Genomic DNA, 24717 nt, shown 5'->3' with positions numbered 1-24717 from the left:
AGTAGCAATCAAGACATGGTCCACAAAACAAGGCTACTAGGTGTCACTGCTTGGAATTCTTGAAAATGAACCAACAGAGATTCTGCAAAACAAAACAATCTGATTCCAAGAACACTAGAAGGAAGGAGAATGAATGGTTAAACTTGAAAAGCTTCTTCTCAAGTATTGGTCTGTACAACGATCCTTTTCTGTTATGCAGACCGTAAGTACTGAAGTACTTAAACATTTTTCAATGGCTAGACTTCTCTAAATGGCAGCCGCTTGAACACTTCATGGATCTCATGATCGAAATGTCTCCTGTTAACTCTGAAACAAGAGCTTAATGAGCCATATTTAAGGGCTGTAGATCATGGGGGGCATTATCTCATTCAGGATGATCGAGCTTTCGTTGAAGGATGGCTCAGTTTGGATCAAATGCATCCCAACACTGCCCAGAGCTGGCCTTCTAGTCAGTCATCTCAGGAGAGTTCTGGGCTTCACATGTAGTGCTTGTCTGCAAAATTCTTAAGATGTGATGTCTTTGGGGGAGCACAGCTCATTTTCAGGCCACCAGCTCCTTTTCAAATAGAGATGCATTGATGGGGCAGATACTGATACAGTCACTTCTCTAAGTTTATAATTAATAAAAATCCAAAGGAACTTTAAACACATTTTTCCTCACTAAAATCTACAAATGTCTCCTGAAGTGGTGACAATGTCTACCCAAGAATGCAGCGGTTATTCAAAATAAATATTTGCAGTGAGGTCTGAGAAGTTTAGCACTGGATGGTAATGGTGGCCTGGCTCAGTTCCAAAGTCCAGTCTGTGTTTGATTATCTGCCCCTCTTTGTAGAAGCTAGCAATGTTCTTGTATTTCCTCTGCAGTCTCAAGCTTGGTATACTCAGTTACATTAAGTAAGAAGAATACAACTCTGAAAGCTAATTTGGGCTTCTCTTAGCCTTTAAATGACAAAAAGTCCTTGATCTAAAGAAGGCCAGTAAATCTTAGCATTGACTAGCACTGAAATAAACCAAATCTCCATGCTCTGCTGTAGCTTCTTTCAAACATCCTACTTACTAGTTTTAGTAAAAGCTATGACTTCTACGGAAAATTCACAACTGTCACAACTTTCTGCATCTGGGACTTCCCTGGTGGTCCAGTGGTTAAAACTCTGCACTTCCACTATAGGGGGTGTGGGTTCGATCCCTGGTTGGGAAATTCCTGTATGCTTTCGCAAAAAAAAAAAAAAAAAACAAACCCCAAACCAAAAAGAACAAAACTTTCTGCATCATATGAAACAATGATAAATAGATATTTAAATAGCCAAGGAAAAGAGGTCAAACTAATTCAAATAACACATTAACAAAAACAATGATGACAAAACAGAGAAGGAGAAAATGGAATGCTAGGAGCTATCCACAAAATAGAATGCATTTCAAGGACTTTTCGGTGTCCAAAGAAAATAACAAGTTATTTGAAATAAATTTAATCTGAAATGTTCTCAGATTGCTTAAGATAAATTACACTAAGGAGAAAATCCATTTCCTTATCTTCCTGAGCACATTTTTTAGCTTTACTGAAGTAAATTGACAAATAAAATTGTAATATATTTAAAGTATACTACATGATGATTTGATAAATGTAAACATTGTGAAAGAATTCTAACAATCAAGTTAATCAATACATCCATCACTTCAAATATTTATCATTTCTTGGGGATGAGAATACTTACGTTCTATTCTCTTAGCAAATTTCAATTATAAAATATAGCAGTATCAACTATAGTCACCATTCTATACATTAGATCCTCTGAACTTATTTATCTTATAACCAAAAGTCTGTACCCTTTTACCAATTTCTCCCCATTTTCCCCACCTCCCAGCCTGGGCAACCACCATTCCACTTTGCTTCTATGAGTTCGACTTTTTAAAAAAATTGATACTATGCATATTTGTCTTTCTTTGTCTGGCTTATTTCACTTAGCACATTTAAAAACTATTTCCCTTGTATGGCTGAGTCCCTTAGCTGTTTACCTGAAACTATCACAACATTGTTAACTGGCAGTAGCCCAATCCAAAATAAAAATTTCAAAAAAAAAAAAAAACCCACCAAAAAACCCCCCCTATTTCCCGGCTCTCTTGCAGCTACTCAAGCATGTAACTAGTATTTTCCAATGGAACACAGACAACTCTGATACAGCCCACTTGCAACCCTGACCCTGCAAAATTTTCCATTTTCTCTCATGTGCTGGCTGGGTGCAAAGGATGCAGTTGAAGAAGCCTGGATCCCTGAATGCCTGTGTGGAAGAGACTCTTCCTGCTTCTCTCCTTCTATCTACTGCAGTTGACTGTGATGTGAGCAAGAAATAAACTTCTATTCTGTTAAGCCACTCAAATTTTAGGATTGCATGCTGTAGCAGTTACTCAGTCCTGAATTAATACATATACTATATTAAAATGTGTAACTATTAAAAAATGGTAATTAACTTGATCAAATCTATGGATAGAAGCAACTGTGAGATACTATACTTGGTAGGAAGTTGAAACATACTGTGACACTCTTAGCTTGGCTTTTCCCTAACTGGTCCTTACCAATTTGGCAGGATTGTGAATGAAAATTCTCTGCCCAAATTAGTTTGAGAAATGCTATTAGAGTTAATCGGGTTTTTTGCTATAGGACATCTTAGAGCTGCTATATACTAACACCCGTTGTGAATCCATATAAAGGGAATAAAGAACATAGCATTTCCCAAACTTATATAGTCAGTAAAAAAATTTAACCAATAAATTTTAAATCTACTCCCCTCTCTTGAATGGCAACACCCACAACTATCTCCCAGAACAATGCTCTGTAGAATACATTCTGGGAAATTTTGCATTAGTTTAATTTGTATCATATGGTCGATTAATCAGTGAACACCACAAAGTTCTAGGCATCCCAAAGCAAATTTTATTCTTATTAAGGGAAGGTTTTTCTTGTAAAAAGACGAACATATACAAGTAGACTAATATGTGCTAAGAAAGGTATTTTACTTAAAATATGACTGAAATGAAGGCAGATGTGAACTGTCAGCTTCTGACTTGTATTTGTCAATGCAGTCTGTCATATTTAATGATGGAATATATCCTTATGTTTTAAAGAGAGACACTGAGTTTATGAAAACCAGCAATGTTAAGTATGAGATGTGTGTGTGTGAATAGAGTTCACTGCACAATGTCTAACTTAATTCTCTCTCTCCTATACTCATGTTTGAGGTGCAATGTTTGAAAACAATATTTAGAAGCAATGAGAGGTAATCACAGCAAAGCTCAACAGATTCTTCTAAAGATATACATATATACTTAATTTTTTCCACTGTGACTTGTTAGGCTCTATTGTATTTGTACCATATATAAGATACTTAATTTCAGTTATGAATCTATGATGGATGACTTCCTGCATTTCTCACAGATGGGCAGCAACTGAAAAAGGACTGTTGTGGTAACTATTCAGTTTACCGGAAAAAATTAATAAAGAGAAAGACTTACATCTAGTAGTGTGTGAAGATGCTGATCCTGGAAAACACTGTGTAGAAAATCTAAGTCCTTTTCACTGCAGTCTGTAAGTGCATGAATCTCTTCCAGGCTGTCCAGCACCTGTGACACTGCTCCTAAGGGGAACAAACAGAAAAGAAATAGGCATTAGAGAAAGTCAATGTCAAACTCACCTTCATAACCTAAATCTGACACTTCAGAACTGTGGACTAACAAATTTCAAAGGTTCATGTCTTTACTGGAAAACAGACTTGAATGTGTTTCATATCACTTAGTGATAGAGTATTTACAGTGAATTTATGTTTTTAACAATGTATTTGCACGTTCCTATTTTTCAAAGTAAATTGCCTCTTGTTTTACTTGGATTAGGGCAATTCATCAACTACAACTGAGCTACTAGAAGATCTGGGTGCAGAAAGTCATACATCAGAAAGAGACTGTGGGTTCCCAGGACTCCATGATGTTTTGAAATATGATAGAAATAATGGAGGTGGTCATTTCACACAGGGGGTTTCCAACAAGAAAAGAAGGTGAAGCCAGATGTAGACGTGAGGGACAAACCTTCAACTGGGAGCTCCTGCTATGTAAAACAGGCTTCTAAGGATTAAAAAAAAAGATTTATTTAATTATTTAATTTGGCTGCGCTGGGTATTAGTTGCGGCATGTGGGATCTAGTTTCCTGACCAGGGATCGAGCCTGGGCCCCCAGCACTGTGAGTGTGGAGTCTTAACCCCTGGACCACCAGGGAAGTCCCCTTCTTAGGATTTTTAAGGCTCAAACTTAACTAGCAAAAATCCCACTCCATTCTTTTTCCTCCCTTTACATACAAAGTCAAGGGAACCAAGTTGTTCTCAGTTAATTGGGCCCCCTTTTACTAAGGGTAGATATACTGACTTGACACTTCAGAATACCATAGTAGGTATCAGGGGAAATAATTTTTGTAGGACAGTGTGGTCACTTTAAATTTCGTCTAATAACTGGGAATCCAGAGAGGTAGTAACAAAGTCACTTAGCCTTAAAGAAATGGTTAGCCTGTTCTACTGTGCAGACAACATGCACATATGTACTCCAGAGAAAGAAAAGCACCCTGAGAGCCTACACTTCAGAACATTAGTGTACATAGTGTTAGAGACATTCTAACAATAAGTGCCTCACTGCACATGTAAATCTTAGATCTGTAGTTTTCAACCAGCAGCAATTTTGCCCCTCAGGGGGACATTTGGCAATGTCTGGAAACACTTTTGATTGTCACAACTGTGATGGTGGTCAGAGTGGGGAGATGGGGAATGGGGAAGAGTACTACTTTTCCAGCAAGCAATTTGATAATTTATATCAAAGAACCTCAAAAATGCTCATGCACTTTGATTCAGGATTTCTATTCACAAAAACTCATATTAAGGAAAAAATAGGAATTGTAGAAAGATTTGTGTGTCAGGATATCTATCATACAAAATGGATAAATATCTAATAATTAGAGAATGATTACATAAATTATAGAACATCCACGAAATGGAATACACAGCCACATGAAAGTTGTTTTTGAAGCATTTTAAAGACAGAAATCTGCGTGATATAAAATTTCAGAAAGCAGACAGCAAAACCACATAAACTGTGTACCCCCAATTATAACTGAAAAAAATACAAATTCAGAAATAAACCAACAGAATGAAAAATACCAGAAAGATAATAGTAATTATATTTATTTTCCTGCTTCTATTTCATTCTGTTTGTCCATATGTTCTAAGGTTTCTACAATAGAAAAAAAGTTGCTATACAAGCAACTGCTTTTTGTAGTATTTAATTATGTTAAAAATTTGGGGCTTAGGACACATTAAGTGGTTATCTATGTGGACATTACTGTAGTTAATTTTTTTTTAAAATTGACTTTTTCCCTTTCAGATAATTGTAGATCCACATGAACTTGTAAGAGATAATATGGAAAGATATGTACCCTTCACCCAGTTTCCCCATTGCGGTAACATCTTATAAACTGTCATATATCATAACTAGGAATATTGACATTGATATAGTCAAGCTACAGTATATTTCCATCACCCCAAGGATCCTTCATGTTACCCTCTTATAACTGCAATAATTTCCCTCCTGCCTTTCCTACCTCCTAACCCCTGCCTGGCAACTACTGACCTGTTCTCCATTTCTATAATTTTGTCATTTCAAGGGATCTATACAAATGAAACAATATGGTGTGCAACCTTTTGGGACTGGATTTTTTGACTCAGCATATTTCTCTGGAAATTCATCCGAGTCGTTGCATGTATCAATAGTTTAATCCTTTTTATTCCTGGGTAGTAGTCTATGGCAGGGATGTGCCACAGTTTACCATTAATCTGTTGACAGGACTGTGAACACTTTTCAATTTTGAATAATTACACCTACCAGGCTATTGGTATGCTTTCATTGAAAACATTAAGTGGACACTAAGAGGAATAAAAATGGTACAAGGCAGAAACCAGTCCTCACTTCCCCCTGCTAGTCTTAAAAGTGTATTAATTTAATCCACTTCCTTCTCTCTGCTCATCTCAGGACTTTTACTTTGTTCTGAGAAGGAAAACAAATCTGGAAATTAGTTAAAAATCAGGTCTCTTGTCATCCCTTACTAAAAGCCTTGGAAAGAAATAGGTGATGTGAAGAAATTAGTCCCAAATATTCCACTGAGTCCTTGATCCCGGTACATCATCAACAACAGAATTATATGATGCCAGGTTTATAAAGTTACTAAAGCCAGTTCTAAGCTTTTGGATTAACTGCAACAACAAAAATACTAATGAAATGTGGATTTATTTTTGTATATTAAAAAACTTAACAGAGAGCAGAAAAAGCTAATTACTATTTTCACTCAGTTATCTTAGTGGAATCTTATCTAGCTTTTATTGTCTCTATCCAGCATTGCTTATGCTGATTTATCTATATCTACTCTATTCTATGTAGTAGTTTATTAATACTATAAGATTAAAATAAAACAAGCTTGTATCTGGTGAATACTAAGATGGTAAGTCTAACCACTGGGAAGCAATTTTGGCTGTATCAGACCAGGGACCTATCATTTGTTGGTTTGTGAACTCCCAAAGCTCCGTGCAATTCCTGTCCTACAAGCATCTCCATGCATTACCCGACATGTGCACTTACTCACTCTTCATTTCTGTGCTGTGAGGTCCTTAAGGCAGGCCGATATTTGATTAATTTCATTATCTCCACAAAGTATGCCTTGAATTAAGTATTAAAGAAACAATGATAAGAGAAGCTCCCAATTCCTGAGTGTTTGTGATGTGCCAGGCACATCCTCAGGACAACATAGTAAGGTAAATACAGTACCTGACCTTTCTAGATAGGGAATTGAGGATCAGAGAGGTCAAGGAAGGTCACAGCTAGAAGTGGTAAAGCCGGGACTCAACCCCAGTGTGCCTGGATCCAAAGTGTATGCTCTTCTTGACTTACTACGGTAACTGGCTGGATTAGGAAATGCAGGGAGAACCTTCAACAAGAAGTGACAAATGGTTTATGCATGGATATGGAGGTTAGAAAAGAACTTGAAAAAAAAATGAAAAAAAAAAAAAAGAAAAGAACTTGAATCCTACTGGGTCAGACAGTAAGCAAAACTTTTATCACATGTTCCAGCTTTTTGCCAGGTATGAGGCAGGGGTTTCAAGGAAAAAAGATATGATCCTTGATCTCAAGGAAAGGTCTCATGCAGGTGTGTGAAGTAGGCACATTATACCCTGAAGCAAATGATTTAGAGGAGGTAAAAACTAAAGTGGCACAGAAACAGGCTGCCCAGGGAGAAGCTGGGACAATCTCAGAGAAGAGGTGAAAGTTCAAGTCACTCAATCATGTCTGACTCTTTGTGACTGAGAGAGTCAATTCCTAGGCAGGTTGACAAGAAGTCCGGGGTCCCCGAGGAGGAGAGAGGGGTCTGGGGCTCTCGAAGAGGAGATAGGGGTCTGGGATTCTCAAGGAGGAGGAAAAGACAAACATCTTTTTTTTTCCTCTACATTCCTTAGTCTTAGTCACATAAAACTTTTTTTTGTTGTTTTTAAGTCTGGAACTGATGATTACACAAAAAAACAACTCAGTTCAAACTCTATACTGAGGATTATATAACAACAATGTATCCTGCTTGAGGACAATTTCTCCTTCCTGAAAACCTTCTGACTAATCCTGTTATCTTAAAATGCATATTATGGGAGTGGGTCTGGTAAGATCTTTCTATTGTTAAGTTATAATTTTGTCATCTTAAAATGTAAACTGTGGGAGTGGGTCTGAAGTGAAGAAGTGAAAGTCACTCAGTCGTGTCTGACTCTTTGTGACCCCACGGACTATATAGTCCATGGAATTCTCTAGGCCAGAATACTGGAGTGGGTAGCCTTTCCCTTCTCCAGGGGATCTTCCCAACCCAGTGATCGAACACAGGTCTCCTGCTTGGCAGGCAGATACTTTATCAGCTGAGCCACAAGGGAAGGGAGTGGGTCTAGTAAGATCTTTACAACCTTGAGAAATTCTTTTGATTTATTGTAATAACCAATTTAAAAAGTATATAATTCCCTTTTCTAAGACTAGTGAGTGGGGCACTCTCCATCCTCCTTCTGATGTCTATGTCAGAAGCTTTCTCTGTCTCTTTTCATACTTTAATAAAACTCTGCTATACAAAAGCTCTTGAGTGATCAAGCCTGGTCCCTGGTCCCAAAGCTAAATCTTCTTCAGAGATCATGAATCCGACATCGTTCACCTTAAGCTATCATGACCCCATGGACTATACAGTCCATGGAATTCTCCAGGCCAGAATACTGGAGTGGGTAGCTGTTCCCTTCTCCAGGGGATCTTCCCAACCCAGGGATCAAACCCAGGTCTCCCTCACTGCAGGTGGATTCTTTACCAGTTGAGCCACCAGGGAAGCCCAAAGAGGTGGATGAGCAGGAATTCAACACCTCCACCTAGGTTTCCAATCCGCTCTGACAGACCCAGTGGATGTTTTGCTGGAAAGCACAAGGGCAATCATTAGCCTGTGTCTCTAGTAGGTGAGACCTACCAGGTCAACAGGTCTATTTAATTTCCTCAGATCTGTCACCTTTTCTGAACTGATTTATAGTCTGATCTTGTACCCAAATGTGATTAACTTTGTAGGTTTTCAATCAGGAAAGGCAGTATTTCCACAGGTGTGCTCAAGTTGCCTCTTTCAAGCTCTGAAAAGTGTCCCTAATTTAAAAGTTTCTGTCATTAGCTAGGAAACTTAATAGTTCTTATTCCATCCCTCCTTTGTCTCTTCATATTGAATAAACACATATTTTTGGTCTAACCTCAAGATCTTTCTTTACCTTTGATCGTTTTAATACCTCTCCTGACACTGCTTCTAGTTTCGTTCATTCTTTCTTTGAGTATGACCAGCAGAACCACATCTCACAGATAGGTAAACTGATATCTGCAGTTCAACACCAAGTCACGTAAAATCTCATAATTTTTCACTTCATTATAAAACATTAATATACACAAAGACATTTCTGGGGCTTCTCCATTGCTACTGTTTTACATACAGAGGCAGAAGTAGTAATTAATGTAACACAACAACACACACAGGCTCTTAAGCTGTCACTAGTATTTATTTTGTTGATCAATAACTGTCATATCTGAAAGAACTACTCACTTTTCTCGAAAACTGAAAAGGATGTTTTTTTCTATAAAACCCCTGAATGAACTTGTGACTATCTTGAAAAAAAAAAAGAACCAATAAATAGTACGTAAGTTCACCTCAGAGGGCAATTTATCTAATGGCAGGACTGTAGGTATCCCATTCACTTTTGTTTTCTAGGCTACATTTTGCAGAGTGCTTTGTACAAAAACACACTATAAAACATGTTTGATTAAACTTACTGTTTTCTTCTGAAAGTAGCATCAACATACATACACTACCATGTATAAAACAGATGACTGACTGGTCAGAAGTTGCTAAATAACCCTGGGAGCCCAGCCTAGTGCTTTGTGACAGCCTAGAGGAGTGAGATGGGGCGGGGGGGAGGGGAGAATTTAGAGGGGTGAGACACACTGGGGAGGAGGGGAGGGAGGGGATATATGTATTATTATGGCTGATTTGTGTTGTGGTATGGCAGAAACCATCACAACATTGTAAAGCAAATTTCCTCCAATTAAAAATAAATTAAAAAAATTACTGTTTCCTGAGCAAATTCTGAAGCATTGAAAATAAAATATTGTAATAAGAAATATGTAACCACAGAAAAGTTTATTTTATGGCACTGTTTCCTCAAAGTCATGCTGAAAATTATTTTACTACTTAAATTTGTGTAACAGTTTGTAATTTCCAACATGTTTTTTGTGCTTATTATCTTATGCAATTCCACAATAACCCTGTCCCGAAGACAAGTGTTTCTATATTTAGAAAAATAGGAGGCTCTTTCATGTTAAATGACTCTGGGGCCACAGCAGTTGAGTCGTAGAACCCAGGCCTCTAGCACTTAGTCCTTCCACTACAGACAGACTGATCCCTCCTGAAACCATGTTTTACCCTCACCAACACACTTGAATAATCTCTTGGTCTAAACTTTCACAATGATAAATTTATTAGAAAGTAATCAAGCCCTGCCTTCAGAATAGTATTTTACTTTAGCTTCTGCCTAATTCATTTGGTCATCAAGTTTGTATCTAAACAATAGGTTAAAACTCATACGTTTTAACTTTGAACATTTCTACCTTTCCCAGGAATCTCATGGATACAACTTTCTCAAAAGTTTTCTGCTACTGTTATGAAATAATAATCAAGGAAGCATAAATATGTCAATTGTTTTAAAAATATGCTTTAAAAACTTTGAGTCTAGAACTGTTTCGTTACAAGTAGAAAACTCTCATAAAAATGTTGACTGATATTGTAAAGTTAAAAAATAGATAAATAAACTAATTAAAAAATAAAAAATAAAAGCTGTGGTACATATACACAATGGAATATTACTCAGCCATTAAAAAAATAATACATTTGAATCAGTTCTATCGAGATGGATGAAACTGAAGCCCATTATACAGAGTGAAGCCAGAAAGAAAAACACCAATACAGTATACTAATGCATATATATGGAATTTGAAAGATGGTAATGATAACCCTATATGCGAGACAGAATAAGAGACACAGATGCATAGAACAGTCTTATGGACTCTGAGGGAGAAGGGGAGGGTGGGACGTTCTGGGACAATAGCATTGAAACATGTATATTATCATATGTGAAACAGAACACCATTCCAGGTTCGATGCATGAGACAAATGCTCAGGGCTGGGGCAATGGGATGACCCAGGGGATGGGAGGGAGAGGGAGGTGGGAGGGGGGTTCAGAATGGGGAACACATGTAAACCCATGGCTGATTCATGTCAGTGTATGGCAAAAACCACTACAATAATGTAAAGTAATTAGCCCCCAACTAAAATAAATAAATTCATTAAAAAAAAAGATGAAGAAGACCTGAAAAAAAATGTTGACTGAGTAAAAATAACCTGAAAGAGGACAGAAAAATAAATAGTAGAATGCTTATACTGTTCTCAGTGTTAAAGTAGGTGGAGTCTGTCTTAAAACTATTTCCCCCAGCTTTACTGTGAAAAATTTCAAACATATAAAAAGTTGAAAGAATTGTATTCACTACCTAGATTCTACAATTAACAGTTTGCAATATTTGCTTTATCACGTATCTATCCACACATCAATTCACCTTATTCATCACTCATCTCAAAGTAAGTGGCAGAGTGGTCAACATTAGTACACTTCACCTCACACATCAGCATAGATTTTAATACTCCCCTCTCTTTCTCTCTCTCAGGTAAAATTTATATAGAGTGAAATACACAAATCTTAAGTGTATCATCCAATGAGTTTTCATAAATGTATACACTGTGTACATCTGATAAACAGTATATATCCATGTATGCAGTTATTTCAGTAACAAAGATTTGTATGTATATATTTAAAAATTATATGTATAGCTGTAAAACCCAATATCACTGAGCAAATTCAGTATCTCAATCTAGTCTAGTTTCACCTGAAGAGTTATCAATAACCTCTATTTCCTATTACATTAGCAGTCCTATTTATATAACACTGCACACATTCATATCAACCACTCCAAGTCCTTCCTGGCAAGAACAGTAGCATTAAAAAAATCTGCTTCTTAAGGTAGGATTAAGTTAAAATTCATCAATTTAGGTGTACATTTTCATCACTCCACAAAAGCTCCTTCTTTGAAGTCAATCTCTTCCCCTTACCTTTACCCCTGGACAACAGCTTTTAATCCCACGGTACAAAGCAAATTTTGGTGATTAGTCAAGTTATAAGCTATAGTGAATCCTGTAATGAAACTTGTATTTTGGACTTAAGCATCTGTGCTATAGCCAATTCAAGTTATGAAGACTTACACATGGTGATAAATGCATCAGATTCTTTATGTCTAGATTATAGTTGTTTTTGTTGTTGTTTCAACCCCATGGACTGTAGCCCACCAGGCTCTTCTGTCTGTGCGATTTCCCAGGCAAGAATACTGGAGTGGGTTGCCATTTCCTTCTCCAGGGGATCTTCCCAAACCAGGGATTGAACCTGTGTCTCCTGCACTGCAGGCAGATTCTTTACTGCTGAACCACCAGGGAAGCCCATTGATTATAGTGCAGATGACTTAAAATTTATTAGTTAAAAGAAGTAAAAACTCTGCAAATGTATTCTGTCAGAGTACAGATACCATAATTCTAAAGCCATTATACTTGTTAAAGCAATCTATGTTTCTAAATAGCAACATCGTTGGGCCCAAATTTATCAAAGTACTTTAAATAACATCCTGCTGGTTGTTAAGTGCCCATTCATATAAGGCTTTTGGAGAAGGAAATGGCAACCCAATCCAGCATTCTTGTCTGGGAAATCCCATGGACAGAGGAGCCTGGTGGGCTACAGTCCATGGGGTTGCAAGAGTCAGACATGACTTAGCGACTAAACTACCACCACCACCACCACCATATAAAGCTTTACAATTAAGGAAAAGCACTACTTGATACCTTCAAGATGCTTTCATTCCCAAATGACACAATAGATCTACTTGATTTAAAAAAAAAAAGAAAGGTACTAAATCTGGAGAAACAAAATCAGTTACAAATGGGAAGTGTCTTATATTTCAGTGGTCATTAACATGTATAGTGGGCAGCCTCTGAGATGGCCCCCAAGATCCCTGACTGCTGGTATTCATGCCCTCATATAATCAGTCTTTTCCCTGGAGTGTAGGCTGGACTTATTAACTCACTTGTAACAAACAGAATAGGGCAGAAGTGATAGAATGTCATTTCTGAGATTAGGTTACAAGAACAGTGGTTTCTGTCTTGGGTACAGTCTCTTACTTTTGCCCTCTTTCTTTGATTATATGTGCCAGGGGAAGCAAATTTCAAGGCCGTGAGCAGAACTGAAGCCTATCAACAACCAGGTGAGTGAGTGTGGAAGAGGATTCCGAACTCTACAGTTGGGCCTTCAGGTGAAATCACAGCTCTGGATGACATCTTGACTGCAGTCATAAGAGATCTTAAGCCAGGGGTACTCAGCTAAGCCATGCCCAGATTCCTGACCCAAAGAAACTGTGAGATGATAGATGCTGCCTTGATATTATTCATTAGAGACCAACAGATAACTAACATACTGTGAGATTTTTATATTAAATTGGCTGCAATTTGAGCTACAAGTAACTAATACAAGAAAGTGTGACAATGAATTTCATTATTAGCACCCAGATTTTCTATTTATCTTTGTCTCTTATATACTTTCCCCCCAGTAAGCACAATGCTGAAGTAAAGATTTATTCTGTTGCTTTAACTGAAATTATTACTGAGCTAATTGTAGATTTATATGCAGTTGTTAAGAAATAATATAGAGATCCTGTGTATACTTTGCTCAGTTTCCCCACCGGTAACTTTTTAAAAAGTTCTGCTGTGTAATATCACAACCAGAATACTGACATTGATACAATCCACCCATCTCGTTTAGATTGCCTTAATTTTACTAATACTCATTTGTGTGTATGTAATTTCTTACATACATTTTACTTTACTATTCTCACATACTCAAATTATATCTTTTTGTAATTAAAATCTAGCCATTATATTATTCTTATGTTCTTTCTGATGGTAGAAGTTGCTAAGAGACATAAATCCAGGAGTTTATTTCATAGCTCCATAGCAATATTGAAAATAGTAACAGAGAGTAATAAAAACCGCTTATAGATTATATAACAATTAAAGGAACATTCACTTACCCTGAAAGGTTTCTTGAAAGCAAACTATAAAATAAATTGTTAGCCGTCTCCCAGAATAATGTATTTGTGCTGGAAATTAAGATGTGAAATAATATTAAGTGCGCTTAAAATTTTAACACTGCCTCTTTTTCCTCTTATGAAAGAAGTAAGAAGTTAGTAGTATTTGTGTAACAATGCTCCAGGAAATCAGTACATCCAAGTTTTTATTCTATGGCCAGGCAGTGTTAAAATTCATACACAAACATCTAAGCAGAAACAGCTGAGGAAAAAGTCAAGCTGATTATGAACCATGCAAAGCCAAACACTTTTGCATAAAAGATAAACCTTAGAGGAAAACAAAGGGATACCTACTTTCTGCTGCTAGAAGTCCTAGGAGGAAGGCAGCATATGGACAAACAACAAACAGTATGATTTTAGAGCAAGCAGGTTATCAAGCCACAGTTGGGCTCAGTAGATGAGCCACAAGAAGCAGAGTCTCTTAGCTGAGCCCCAAGTGAGCCCTTGTGTTTGGAGAGCACATTTGCTGTGTTCTGAGTCTAGTTTCTTTGATTTGAAATATGAGAACAGAATATTTCCACTTGGAATTGGTAAATAACAAAGCAACAATACACTGTTTATCTTAAGATTAAGCCTAACGATTTCTGGAGAATGACTTATTTCAATAATCAAAATAGGAAAAAAAAACTCTTATATAAAAATTATTTTACACTGCAAACAGCATACCTAAACATGTTAAACTCTTTAGAGGACCGGTTGATTTATTTTCAATTATTTTTTTCCACTGTTAATGAGAGGCTCTGTTAAATTTTTTAAAAATTATAATTATAATTTTGAATAGAATTTGCACTAACACAGGACTGCCAGCTTTTAATTTGGTCAAGCAAGGTCTTCAAGAAAAAAAATTTACCAAACTACCATTCACTATCATTTCATAGAAAGAACAGAAGAGGCATTATCTAAAGATGAAAAACAGTCTATCTCAAGAAAGGACAGTTGGTGACCTTATACTGTTTTCTAACTCCTCTTTCTCCACCCCCTCACCCCTGCCCAACAAGCACGTGCTTTATCAGCACTTTTCTCTTTCTGAAATGGGTTTGCTGGAAGAACTCTTAGGTAACAATGGAAAGTGCTTTATGTTTTGTATTGTAAAACACACCCATGCAAATTTTGACAGAAAGACAGTGGAAAGGATAACATTGGGAACTTAAATGATGGAGAATTAAAGGACTAGAATTAAATAGAGAAGAATTTAGGCTTAAAAATTGAGAAGAATATTAAAAATAAAAATACTTCGAAAAATTAAAATATAGATGTGCTAATTTATAAAAGTGTAAAGCCCTTATATGACTCTAGATAAAATAAAGGCTTTTCACAACCAACCATATAACCATTACTTTAACATTATAGTTGCAGAAAAAAAAATTTTCAAAGATAGATATTTGGTAAATAATGCTGACAATAATAGATAATGCCTCCCTTTAAATGGCTTAGTAGTAAAAGTTAAAAAACCATCACAATATTGTAAAGTAATTATCCTCCAATTAAAAAAATAAAAAAGTTAATTTTAGGAACATATGAATAATTTCTGCTAGCCATGTGAAATTCAGGAAAACATTAGAATTTTCTTGAAAAATTTCCTTTGTTTTGACATCTGACTATATAAAAATTTCCTCTTCATTTAGGGTAGATGATCAGACACGTACACTGCATAACAATTTTATCTTTTATTGTTAGCAGCTGAAGAGCGCCATTTAAAAATATTTTAGAGATATTTAGCATATCAAATAGATAGACTGCTTTTAGGATCCTTAAGATGCAGAAATTTTAAAAAAGATAGGATGAGACGACAGAAGGGGGAAGCAATAAGGAATGCAAAATTGTGAATAACTAATTTGAGGGCTTGCAAGACAGTGTAAGAAATTTCTTTTTTGTTTAAAAAGCAAGTACTGTAATCAGAAACTATTTCAACAATATCATTTAGAGATTATACTGGGAAAAAAAAGAGAAAAAATTGAGCGATGAAAATGTGTTTAATAGAAAATAAGCATGTTTATAACTGTAGACAATTCCTTTCCCTAGAAGAAAAATCCAGCTCTTCACAGAAAGGAATACTTAAGAGCTCATTAAACTCTTGCTAAGCAGAGGTAAATATTATGGGGCAACAGTAAAGAATCAGGTCCATGAAGCTGTTGCAAGGACTGTCCTACTGTCTTCCTATTGCTAAAGATGAAAATGGTATTAGAGATCTTGGCCTCAAAGCTCTAAATATATTATTCCAAGTATGTGACTATATCACATAGTCACAGTACAACATAAAACTCTTATTAGATCCACTCCCCCTAGAAAGGGTTAAGTGTAATCTGAGTGTGAAGAGGGAAGGAGGAGTTTCAAGTTAAAAACAACAAAAAGCTACCAATGGAGAGAACAAAATGGACTGGAAGCAAAAAACACAGACATGAAACAATAGGGAGTGCTGGGGAACATACCAGTAACACAACTATAGCCTTTAATGTGGGAAGGACTGTGGATAATTACCAAGTCAGCACAAGAGGAAAAGAGCAAGTCCTCCTCCTCAGAGTCTCTTCTCTAAGATTCCCATTTATAAATGTGTTGGAAATCACCTTCACTCAAAAGAGGAAGAGTCACATCCCAATTGGTAAAGGTCAAAATGAGGAACTATATAGCTGCTGGAATGGGAAATTTGATCCTGTTATTTTGCACAAGGTATAAGCGCATACCAGTTGGTCAGAAACTCTGTGTGTACATGTGTATGTGAGCATGTATGTGCACTCATGTGTATAACAGAGGAAAGAAGAAGCATAAATAATGACAAACGCTCATGGTTCCAACATGAAAGAAGCATTAGCACATCCATTCTTCCTATATGATAGCTAGCCATGAAGGACAAACAACTCATGCTTTAGGAAGGGCCCTGGGCCCTGATTCCAATGGTAATACATGAACACTGAATGAGCCAGTGCAAGAGTACAAAAACCAAATCACCAGTAGAGAGTCAACCAAATGACAAACACTGAGTAATTCTAATGAAAGAAAGAAAAGCTGATGCCAGAGGACATATGATGTAGGAGTTAATAAACACACAAATAAAAATTAAAAACTAATACACATACATGCATTTGTGTATACACACAAATGGGTCCTATATATTTTTAGCAAATAATCCTTGAAACTACCTCACGGTAGGATGGAAATCTGAGCATTTTAAAAAATAGTTTTGTGAACACTAGTGAGTTTTTTCAGGAGTAACTATAGACATTTCATCAAAATAGGTAATTCTTCTATGTTCCTCCCCCTTGAATGCTTGTATAGACATGCTATAGACTATAAAAAGGGAAGAACCTGCAAATCGTTTCAAGAGATAATTCACAAGACAGTTTTACATCGAAAGATTCAATTAAAAGCAGTGTTGTTCCAAAGTCTGATCTGCTACAGTTGATATGGGGAAAATTTTACATCAGAAATTTGCGTTGAGGTAGAAGGTAATCACAAAGATTCAAGAAGATTGACTACAAATGTTGGATTGGATGAAGTGCAATGTTGGGTCTGGAGGGAGGAAAGGGGAAGAAGTATTTCCAATGTTAAAAATAAAAAGTGAAATGTCAGCTTGGAGCAGTAGGGGAAAGCAATTTTGGTATTAAAACAAAAAAGGAATCAGATACATGGGGATGGAATCTAGCTGCTGAGAAACTTCCTTAGAATTCCTTAGAGAGCAGAACTAGATTCACAGGAAAAGTTTATTCATAATGAAAGGATGTAGACACCACATGATTCACTCTGGTGAATGAATGAATGATTCAATTACCTGAGGAGGTAGGGTCTTCGGAGAAATCTGGCAACTCTTCAGGGGGATCCCCATAGAATGAGTTGAATTTGTGACTTGACACAGCTGCTAGTACTGCACCCTAAAGCAAAGAGATGAAAAAAATAGATATTAATATATATATATATTTAAAAATTCTCTTCTGTTTTTGGCTGTGCCATAAGGCTTGTGGGATCTTAATTCTCTGACCAGGGATTGAACCTGGCCCCTCAACAATGAAAGCATGAAGTCTTAACCAATGGACTGCCAGGAAATTCCTGAAACTATATATTGTTAAAAGAAATAGAATAAACAACAAGGTCTTATTGTATAGCACAGAGAATTACATTCAAATCCTATGATAAACCATAATTGAAAAAATCATCTTCTCTGACCACAATGCAGTAAGATTAGACCTCAACTACAGGAAAAAAACTATTAAAACTTCCAACATATGAAGGCTAAACAACACGCTTCTGAATAACCAACAAATCACAGAAGAAATCAAAAAAGAAATCAAACTATGCATAGAAACGAACGAAAATGAAAACACAACAACCCAAAACCTATGGGACACTGTAAAAGCAATGCTAAGGGGAAGGTTCATAGCAATACAGGCGTACCTCAAAAAACAAGAAAAAAATCAAATAAATAACCTAACTCTACACCTAAAGCAACTAGAGAAGGAAGAAATGGAGAGCCCCAGGGTTAGTAGAAGGAAAGAAATCTTAAAAATTAGGGCAGAAATAAATGCAAAAGAAACAAAAGAGACCATAGCAAAAATCAACAAAACTAAAAGCTGGTTTTTCGAGAAGATAAACAAAATTGACAAACCGTTAGCCAGACTCATCAAGAAACAAAGGGAGAAGAATCAGATCAACAAAATTAGAAATGAAAATGGAGAGATCACAACAGACTACACAGAAATACAAAGGATCATAAGAGACTACTACCAACAGCTATATGCCAATAAAATGGACAACTTGGAAGAAATGGACAAATTCTTAGAAAAGTATAACTTTCCAAAACTGAACCAGGAAGAAATAGAAGATCTTAACAGACCCATCACAAGCACGGAAATCAAAACTGTAATCAGAAATCTTCCAGCAAACAAAAGCCCAGGACCAGACGGCTTCACAGCTGAATTCTACTAAAAATTTAGAGAAGAGCCAACACCTATCCTACTCAAACTCTTCCAGAAAATTGCAGAAGATGGTAAACTTCCAAACTCATTCTATGAGGCCACCATCACCCTAATTCCAAAACCAGACAAAGATGCCACAAAAAAAGAAAACTACAGGCAAATATCACTGATGAACATAGATGCAAAAATCCTTAACAAAATCCTAGCAAACAGAATCCAACATCATATTAAAAAGATCATACATCATGACCAAGTGGGCTGTATCCCAGGAATGCAAGGTTTCTTTAACATCCACAAATCAATCAACATAATACACCACATTAACAAATTGAAAGATAAAAACCATATGGTTATCTCAATAGATGCAGAAAAAGCCTTTGACAAAATTCAGCATCCATTTATGATAAAAACCCTCCAGAAAGCAGCAATAGAAGGAACATACCTCAACATAATAAAAGCTATATATGACAAACCCACAGCAAACATTATCCTCAATGGTGAAAAATTGAAAGCATTTCCCCTAAAGTCAGGAAAAAGGCAAGGATGCCCACTTTCACCACTACTATTCAACATAGTTTTGGCCACAGCAATCAGAGCTGAAAAAGAAATAAAAGGAATACAGATAGGAAAAGAAGTAAAACTCTCACTGTTTGCAGATGACATGATCCTCTACATAGAAAACCCTAAAGACTCTACCAGAAAATTACTAGAGTTAATCAATGAATATAGTAAAGTTGCAGGATATAAAATGAACATACAGAAATCCCTTGCATTCCTATACTCCAATAATGAGAAAACAGAAAGAGAAATTAAGGAAACAATACCATTCATCATTGCAACAAAAAGAATAAAATACTTAGGAATATATCTACCTAAAGAAACAAAAGACTTATATATAGAAAACTATAAAACACCGATGAAAGAAATCAAAGAGGACACAAACAGATGGAGAAATATACCGTGTTCATGGATTGGAAGAATTAATATAGTGAAAATGAGTATACTACCCAAAGCAATCTATAGATTCAATGCAATCCCTATCAAGCTACCAATGGTATTTTTCACAGAACTAGAACAAATCATCTCACAATTTGTATGGAAATACAAGAAACCTCGAATAGCCAAAGCAATCTTGAGGAAGAAGAATGGAACTGGAGGAATCAACCTGCCTGACTTCAGGCTCTACTACAAAGCCACAGTCATCAAGACAGTATGGTACTGGCACAAAGATAGAAATATTGATCAATGGAACAAAATAGAAAGCCCAGAGATAAATCCACGCACCTATGGACACCTTATCTTCGACAAAGGAGGCAAGAATATACAATGGAGAAAAGACAATCTCTTTAACAAGTGGTGCTGGGAAAACTGGTCAACCACTTGTAAAAGAATGAAACTAGAACACTTCCTAACACCATACACAAAAATAAACTCAAAATGGATTAAAGATCTAAACGTAAGACCAGAAACTATAAAACTCCTAGAGGAAAACATAGGCAAAACACTCTCCGACATAAATCACAGCAGGATCCTCCATGACCCACCTCCCAGCATATTGGAAATAAAAGCAAAAATAAACAAATGGGACCTAATTAAAATTAAAAGCTTTTGCACAACAAAGGAAACTATAAGCAAGGTGAAAAGACAGCCTTCAGAATGGGAGAAAATAATAGCAAACGAAGCAACAGACAAACAATTAATCTCAAAAATATACAAGCAACTTCTGCAGCTGAATTCCAGAAAAATAAACGACCCAATCAAAAAATGGGCCAAAGAACTTAACAGACATTTCTCCAAAGAAGACATACCGATGGCTAACAAACACATGAAAAGATGCTCAACATCACTCATTATTAGAGAAATGCAAATCAAAACCACAATGAGGTATCATTTCACACCAGTCAGAATGGCTGCTATCCAAAAGTCTACAAGCAATAAATGCTGGAGAGGGTGTGGAGAAAAGGGAACCCTCTTACACTGTTGGTGGGAATGCAAACTAGTACAGCCACTATGGAGAACAGTGTGGAGATTCCTTAAAAAACTGGGAATAGAACTGCCATATGACCCAGCAATCCCACTGCTGGGCATACACACTGAGGAAACCAGAAGTGAAAGAGACACGTATACCCCAATGTTCATCGCAGCACTGTTTACAATAGCCAGGACATGGAAGCAACCTAGATGTCCATCAGCAGACGAATGGATAAGGAAGCTGTGGTACATATACACAATGGAATATTACTCAGCCATTAAAAAAATACATTTGAATCAGTTCTATTGAGATGGATGAAACTGGAGCCCATTATACAGAGTGAAGTAAGCCAGAAAGAAAAACACCAATACAGTATACTAATGCATATATATGGAATTTGAAAGATGGTAACAATAACCCTATATGCGAGACAGAATAAGAGACACAGATGCATAGAACAGTCTTATGGACTCTGAGGGAGAAGGTGAGGGTGGGACATTCTGAGAGAATAGCATTGAAACATGTATATACATGTATGATAATATTATCATATGTGAAACAGAACACCATACCAGGTTCAATGCATGAGACAAATGCTCAGGGCTGGGGCAATGAGATGACCCAGAGGGATGGGATGGGGAGGGAGGTGGGAGGGGAGTTCAGGATGGGGAACACATATAAATCCATGGCTGATTCATGTCAATGTATGGCAAAAATCACTACAATATTGTAAAGTAATTAGCTCCCAACTAAAATAAATAAATTTATTAAAAAAAAGAATGACTCACTTTGTTGTACAGCAGAAATTAATACAACATTGTAAATCAACTATACTTCAATAAAAGCATTGATAAAAATACATAAATACAAAAAAGTTAATTACCAAATGGTTATTTAAGAATTATGGACATAGATGGACATATTCGCTCAGGCATGTCCAACTCTTTGTGACCCCATGGACTATAGCCTGCCAGGCTCCTCTGTTCATGGGATTTTCCAGGCAAGAACACTGGAGTAGGTTGCCATTTCTTTCTCCATGTTTCCTCCTCCAAACCCAGGGATTGAATCCGGGTCTCCCACACTGCAGGCAGACTCTTCACTGTCTGAACCACCAGGGAAGCCCATTTAAGATTTTATTCAGGAGGTCAAATATATAGGAAATGATAGCTAGAAAAGAGGTGGCTTAAAATCATTTTGAATTCCTTTAGATAAAGCACATACACATATACCAGAATAACACTGTCAGGGACTGCAGAAGTATATGAAACCATTTACATCTTGAACTTAAGCATGTACTAGACAGTGAAATATTCTGCAGTCACTATAAAATGATGCAGCAGAAGAGTGTTTAATGAAATGATAAGGTGCTTGCGATGAATTACACAAAAAAAGTTTTTGAAAATCTATCGTATGATCTTATTTTTGAAAAAAGTTAATCAAGATATAAAAGACTGAATATATATTAAAATGTTAATAGTATTAATTATTCTGGGATAGTAAGAATGGAGTCATTTTTCTTTTTTAAAATCTTTTTTCCCTTTCTTTTTGGTACTAATAATGACTATGCATTACTCTTGTACAGTAATTCTCAATTAGGTTACCCAGCAGAATCAACTGCATCTTGACTATTTTAAAGCACATGACGCCTCTCTTGATTCCTTGATTCCTAGCTCAGACTCACTGTCATACCGAGTCCATGACATCTCTTAAGACTACTGGGTAGAAAAAGGTTGGGAATTATTGTTTCAGTAACAAGAATGATAATATTTGTAAGTGTTCAATCACATGAGTGTTAGGCGTAGGTCAGAAAATCCAGGTGTGTTCCTGGGTGCTGCCACTTTCCATCTGCCTGACCTTACTTAAGTTAATCATTTAACCTCTTGAGGTTTTCTTATACAGTAAGGATATTAAAAGTGATGTAGCTTACCTTACATGACTGTCAAGTCATAATGTTTATGAAAGTGCTTTGTGAACCATAAAGCATTTTGTAAGTGAAAATTATTACTGTGTTTAGAGAGCTAAATAAACAAAGAGTCAGACATGACTTAGTGACTTATATAACAACTGCTAATATGTAGATAGAACCTGAGCAGAGCCTTTGCTGCTCTAGGTAGAATTGCTCACTTAGGTATCCTGAGTATCATATCACCCTTGTAGTCTAAGTGTAAAGTAGCCTAAGTCTAAATTTTAAATACTGAACTCGTAGATTTTTTTGGAAAAAAATGATGCGTCTTTTGTGAATGCAGGGATTCATTAAATATCATTGATAATCACAATCTATTTATGAGTGTGTGCTCAGTCGTGTCTGACTCTTTGCAACTCCATGGACTGTAGCTCATCAAACTCCTCTGTCCATGGGATTTTCCAGACAAGAATACCGGAGTGGGTTGCCATTTCCTTCTCCAGGGAATCTTGCTGACCCAAGGATCTAACCTGCATCTCCCTTGTCTCCTGCACTGGCAGGGAGACTCTTTACCACTAGCTCCATCTGGGAAGCCCCAATAATCACAATAATGCATAATAAAATTATTAATAATCATTAGTAATTCTAATAACATTATTAATATAAACACATTCCTACAAGGTTCATTTTTAGGAGGGTGGTTATATAAGGTTTCTTTCTACAAATATAAATTGAAAAAGAGAGACAAAAGAGGGAAGAGCAAAAACAGAGAAGTGATCTTGATGATGATACCATTCCAGGCAACTTTCAGATTTCCAAAAGTCCAGGGTAATGCCTGAGAGTGTCTCATGCAGAATTTTATGAAAATAATTGTACTGAATGTTGAGTTCTTCTTTCTGTAGTAGAAGCTTATTCCACTTTATATATTATATATGTTCTCTAAAAGCTGGGTGAAAATGGAATTTTTATAGATCATAGCACATGTTTCCTACACACTGAAATTAAAATTTTTGAGATGCTTTATTTTTATTTCCAAATAAAGTTCAGCTGAGTTTCTTACTACATTAGTTTTATGTTTTAAGATCTGTTCTAGCTATTAAATACCATTGTAGTCAAAGATCTAGAAATAGTTTTACTAGGAAAGCACTATTTAAAAGAGCTCTGGGAGGTAAATTCTTTTGAAACAATAGTAGCAAGTTCCTAATTTATCTGTCTTATGGTTAGCAGTTTTGTTTATTCAGCTCTCTAAACACAGTGACTGCATGTGGGCTCAAAAGTTCAATGCAAAATGGGTCCAAAACAGATTATGGATTTATAGAATTTTATTAGAGTTTGAGAGTCAATCGTAAAGATGATTCATTCTAAAAGACACATTTAACAGATGAGGAAACAGGTCCAGAGGGGGTTACTAACTGGTTAAGGTTGCTGCCAACTTAAAGAGACAGATCAGGAGTACACAGAATTGAGGTCTTCTGACTACTCTCCCCAGTTCAAGGGTTTTTACTATTACAGGGGTCAAAAATACTTTCCTGTAAAGGACTAGACAGTGACTATTTTAGGCTTCCAGAGCATATGTTCTCTGCTGCAACTATTCAACTCTGCCATTCAGCATGAAAGCAGCTATAGACAATATGTACATGAATTTACATCTCTGTGGTCCAATTACACTTTATATATAAAAATAGATGCATTAATTTATGAAAGCATAGAGCTCTTATACGGATAAGCATCTTATGGATAGCATCACTGACTCAATGGACATGAACTTGGCCAAACTCCAGGAGATAGTGAGGGACAGGGAGGCCTGGCATGCTGCAGTGCTGCAGAGAGTCGGACATAACTGAGTGACTAAACAACAACAACAAAGAACCCTTATGTGAGTGCTTTAGTTCCCAGCTTGTATACTGTCAACCTCCTTACTATGCTGTTGCTATTGAAGAGCCTGTGGGTATAACAACATAAAACCAGATCTTCTACAAGTAGTTCTTCAACCTTCCCACTTTTATTCAATCCTTGATAAAGAAGCTTTTCTATCTACTTTAGAAGATATACTCCCATAAGCTTTGAGTAAAACATAA

General features: G+C 36.4%; 1 protein-coding gene across 11 annotated transcripts in view; it reads right to left on the bottom strand.

Moving 5' to 3' along the window:
- Window positions 1–24717, bottom strand: part of CASK (calcium/calmodulin dependent serine protein kinase) — a 385636-nt gene that overhangs the window by 83038 nt on the left and 277881 nt on the right. For 7 of the 11 annotated variants that reach the window (XM_081564446.1, XM_081564437.1, XM_081564439.1 and 4 more), the window contains exons 10-11: window positions 17624–17723; window positions 3508–3629 (exon numbers count right to left, since the gene is read on the bottom strand). In XM_081564446.1, the coding sequence (XP_081420572.1) occupies window positions 3508–3629; window positions 17624–17723 (222 nt within the window). Of the gene's footprint in view, window positions 1–3507; window positions 3630–13800; window positions 13870–14151; window positions 14170–17623; window positions 17724–24717 lie in introns of all 11 variants that reach the window. The other 4 variants (XM_081564438.1, XM_081564440.1, XM_081564447.1 and 1 more) reach the window with 2 other exon arrangements.

Source organism: Giraffa tippelskirchi, chromosome X (genome assembly GCF_054371585.1).
Source record: "Giraffa tippelskirchi isolate mGirTip1 chromosome X, T2T-mGirTip1v1.2.pri, whole genome shotgun sequence".
Taxonomy (NCBI): Eukaryota; Metazoa; Chordata; class Mammalia; order Artiodactyla; family Giraffidae; genus Giraffa; species Giraffa tippelskirchi.
The sequence above is the reverse complement of the archived record's forward strand: the minus strand, read 5'-3'. Positions and strand labels throughout refer to the sequence as shown.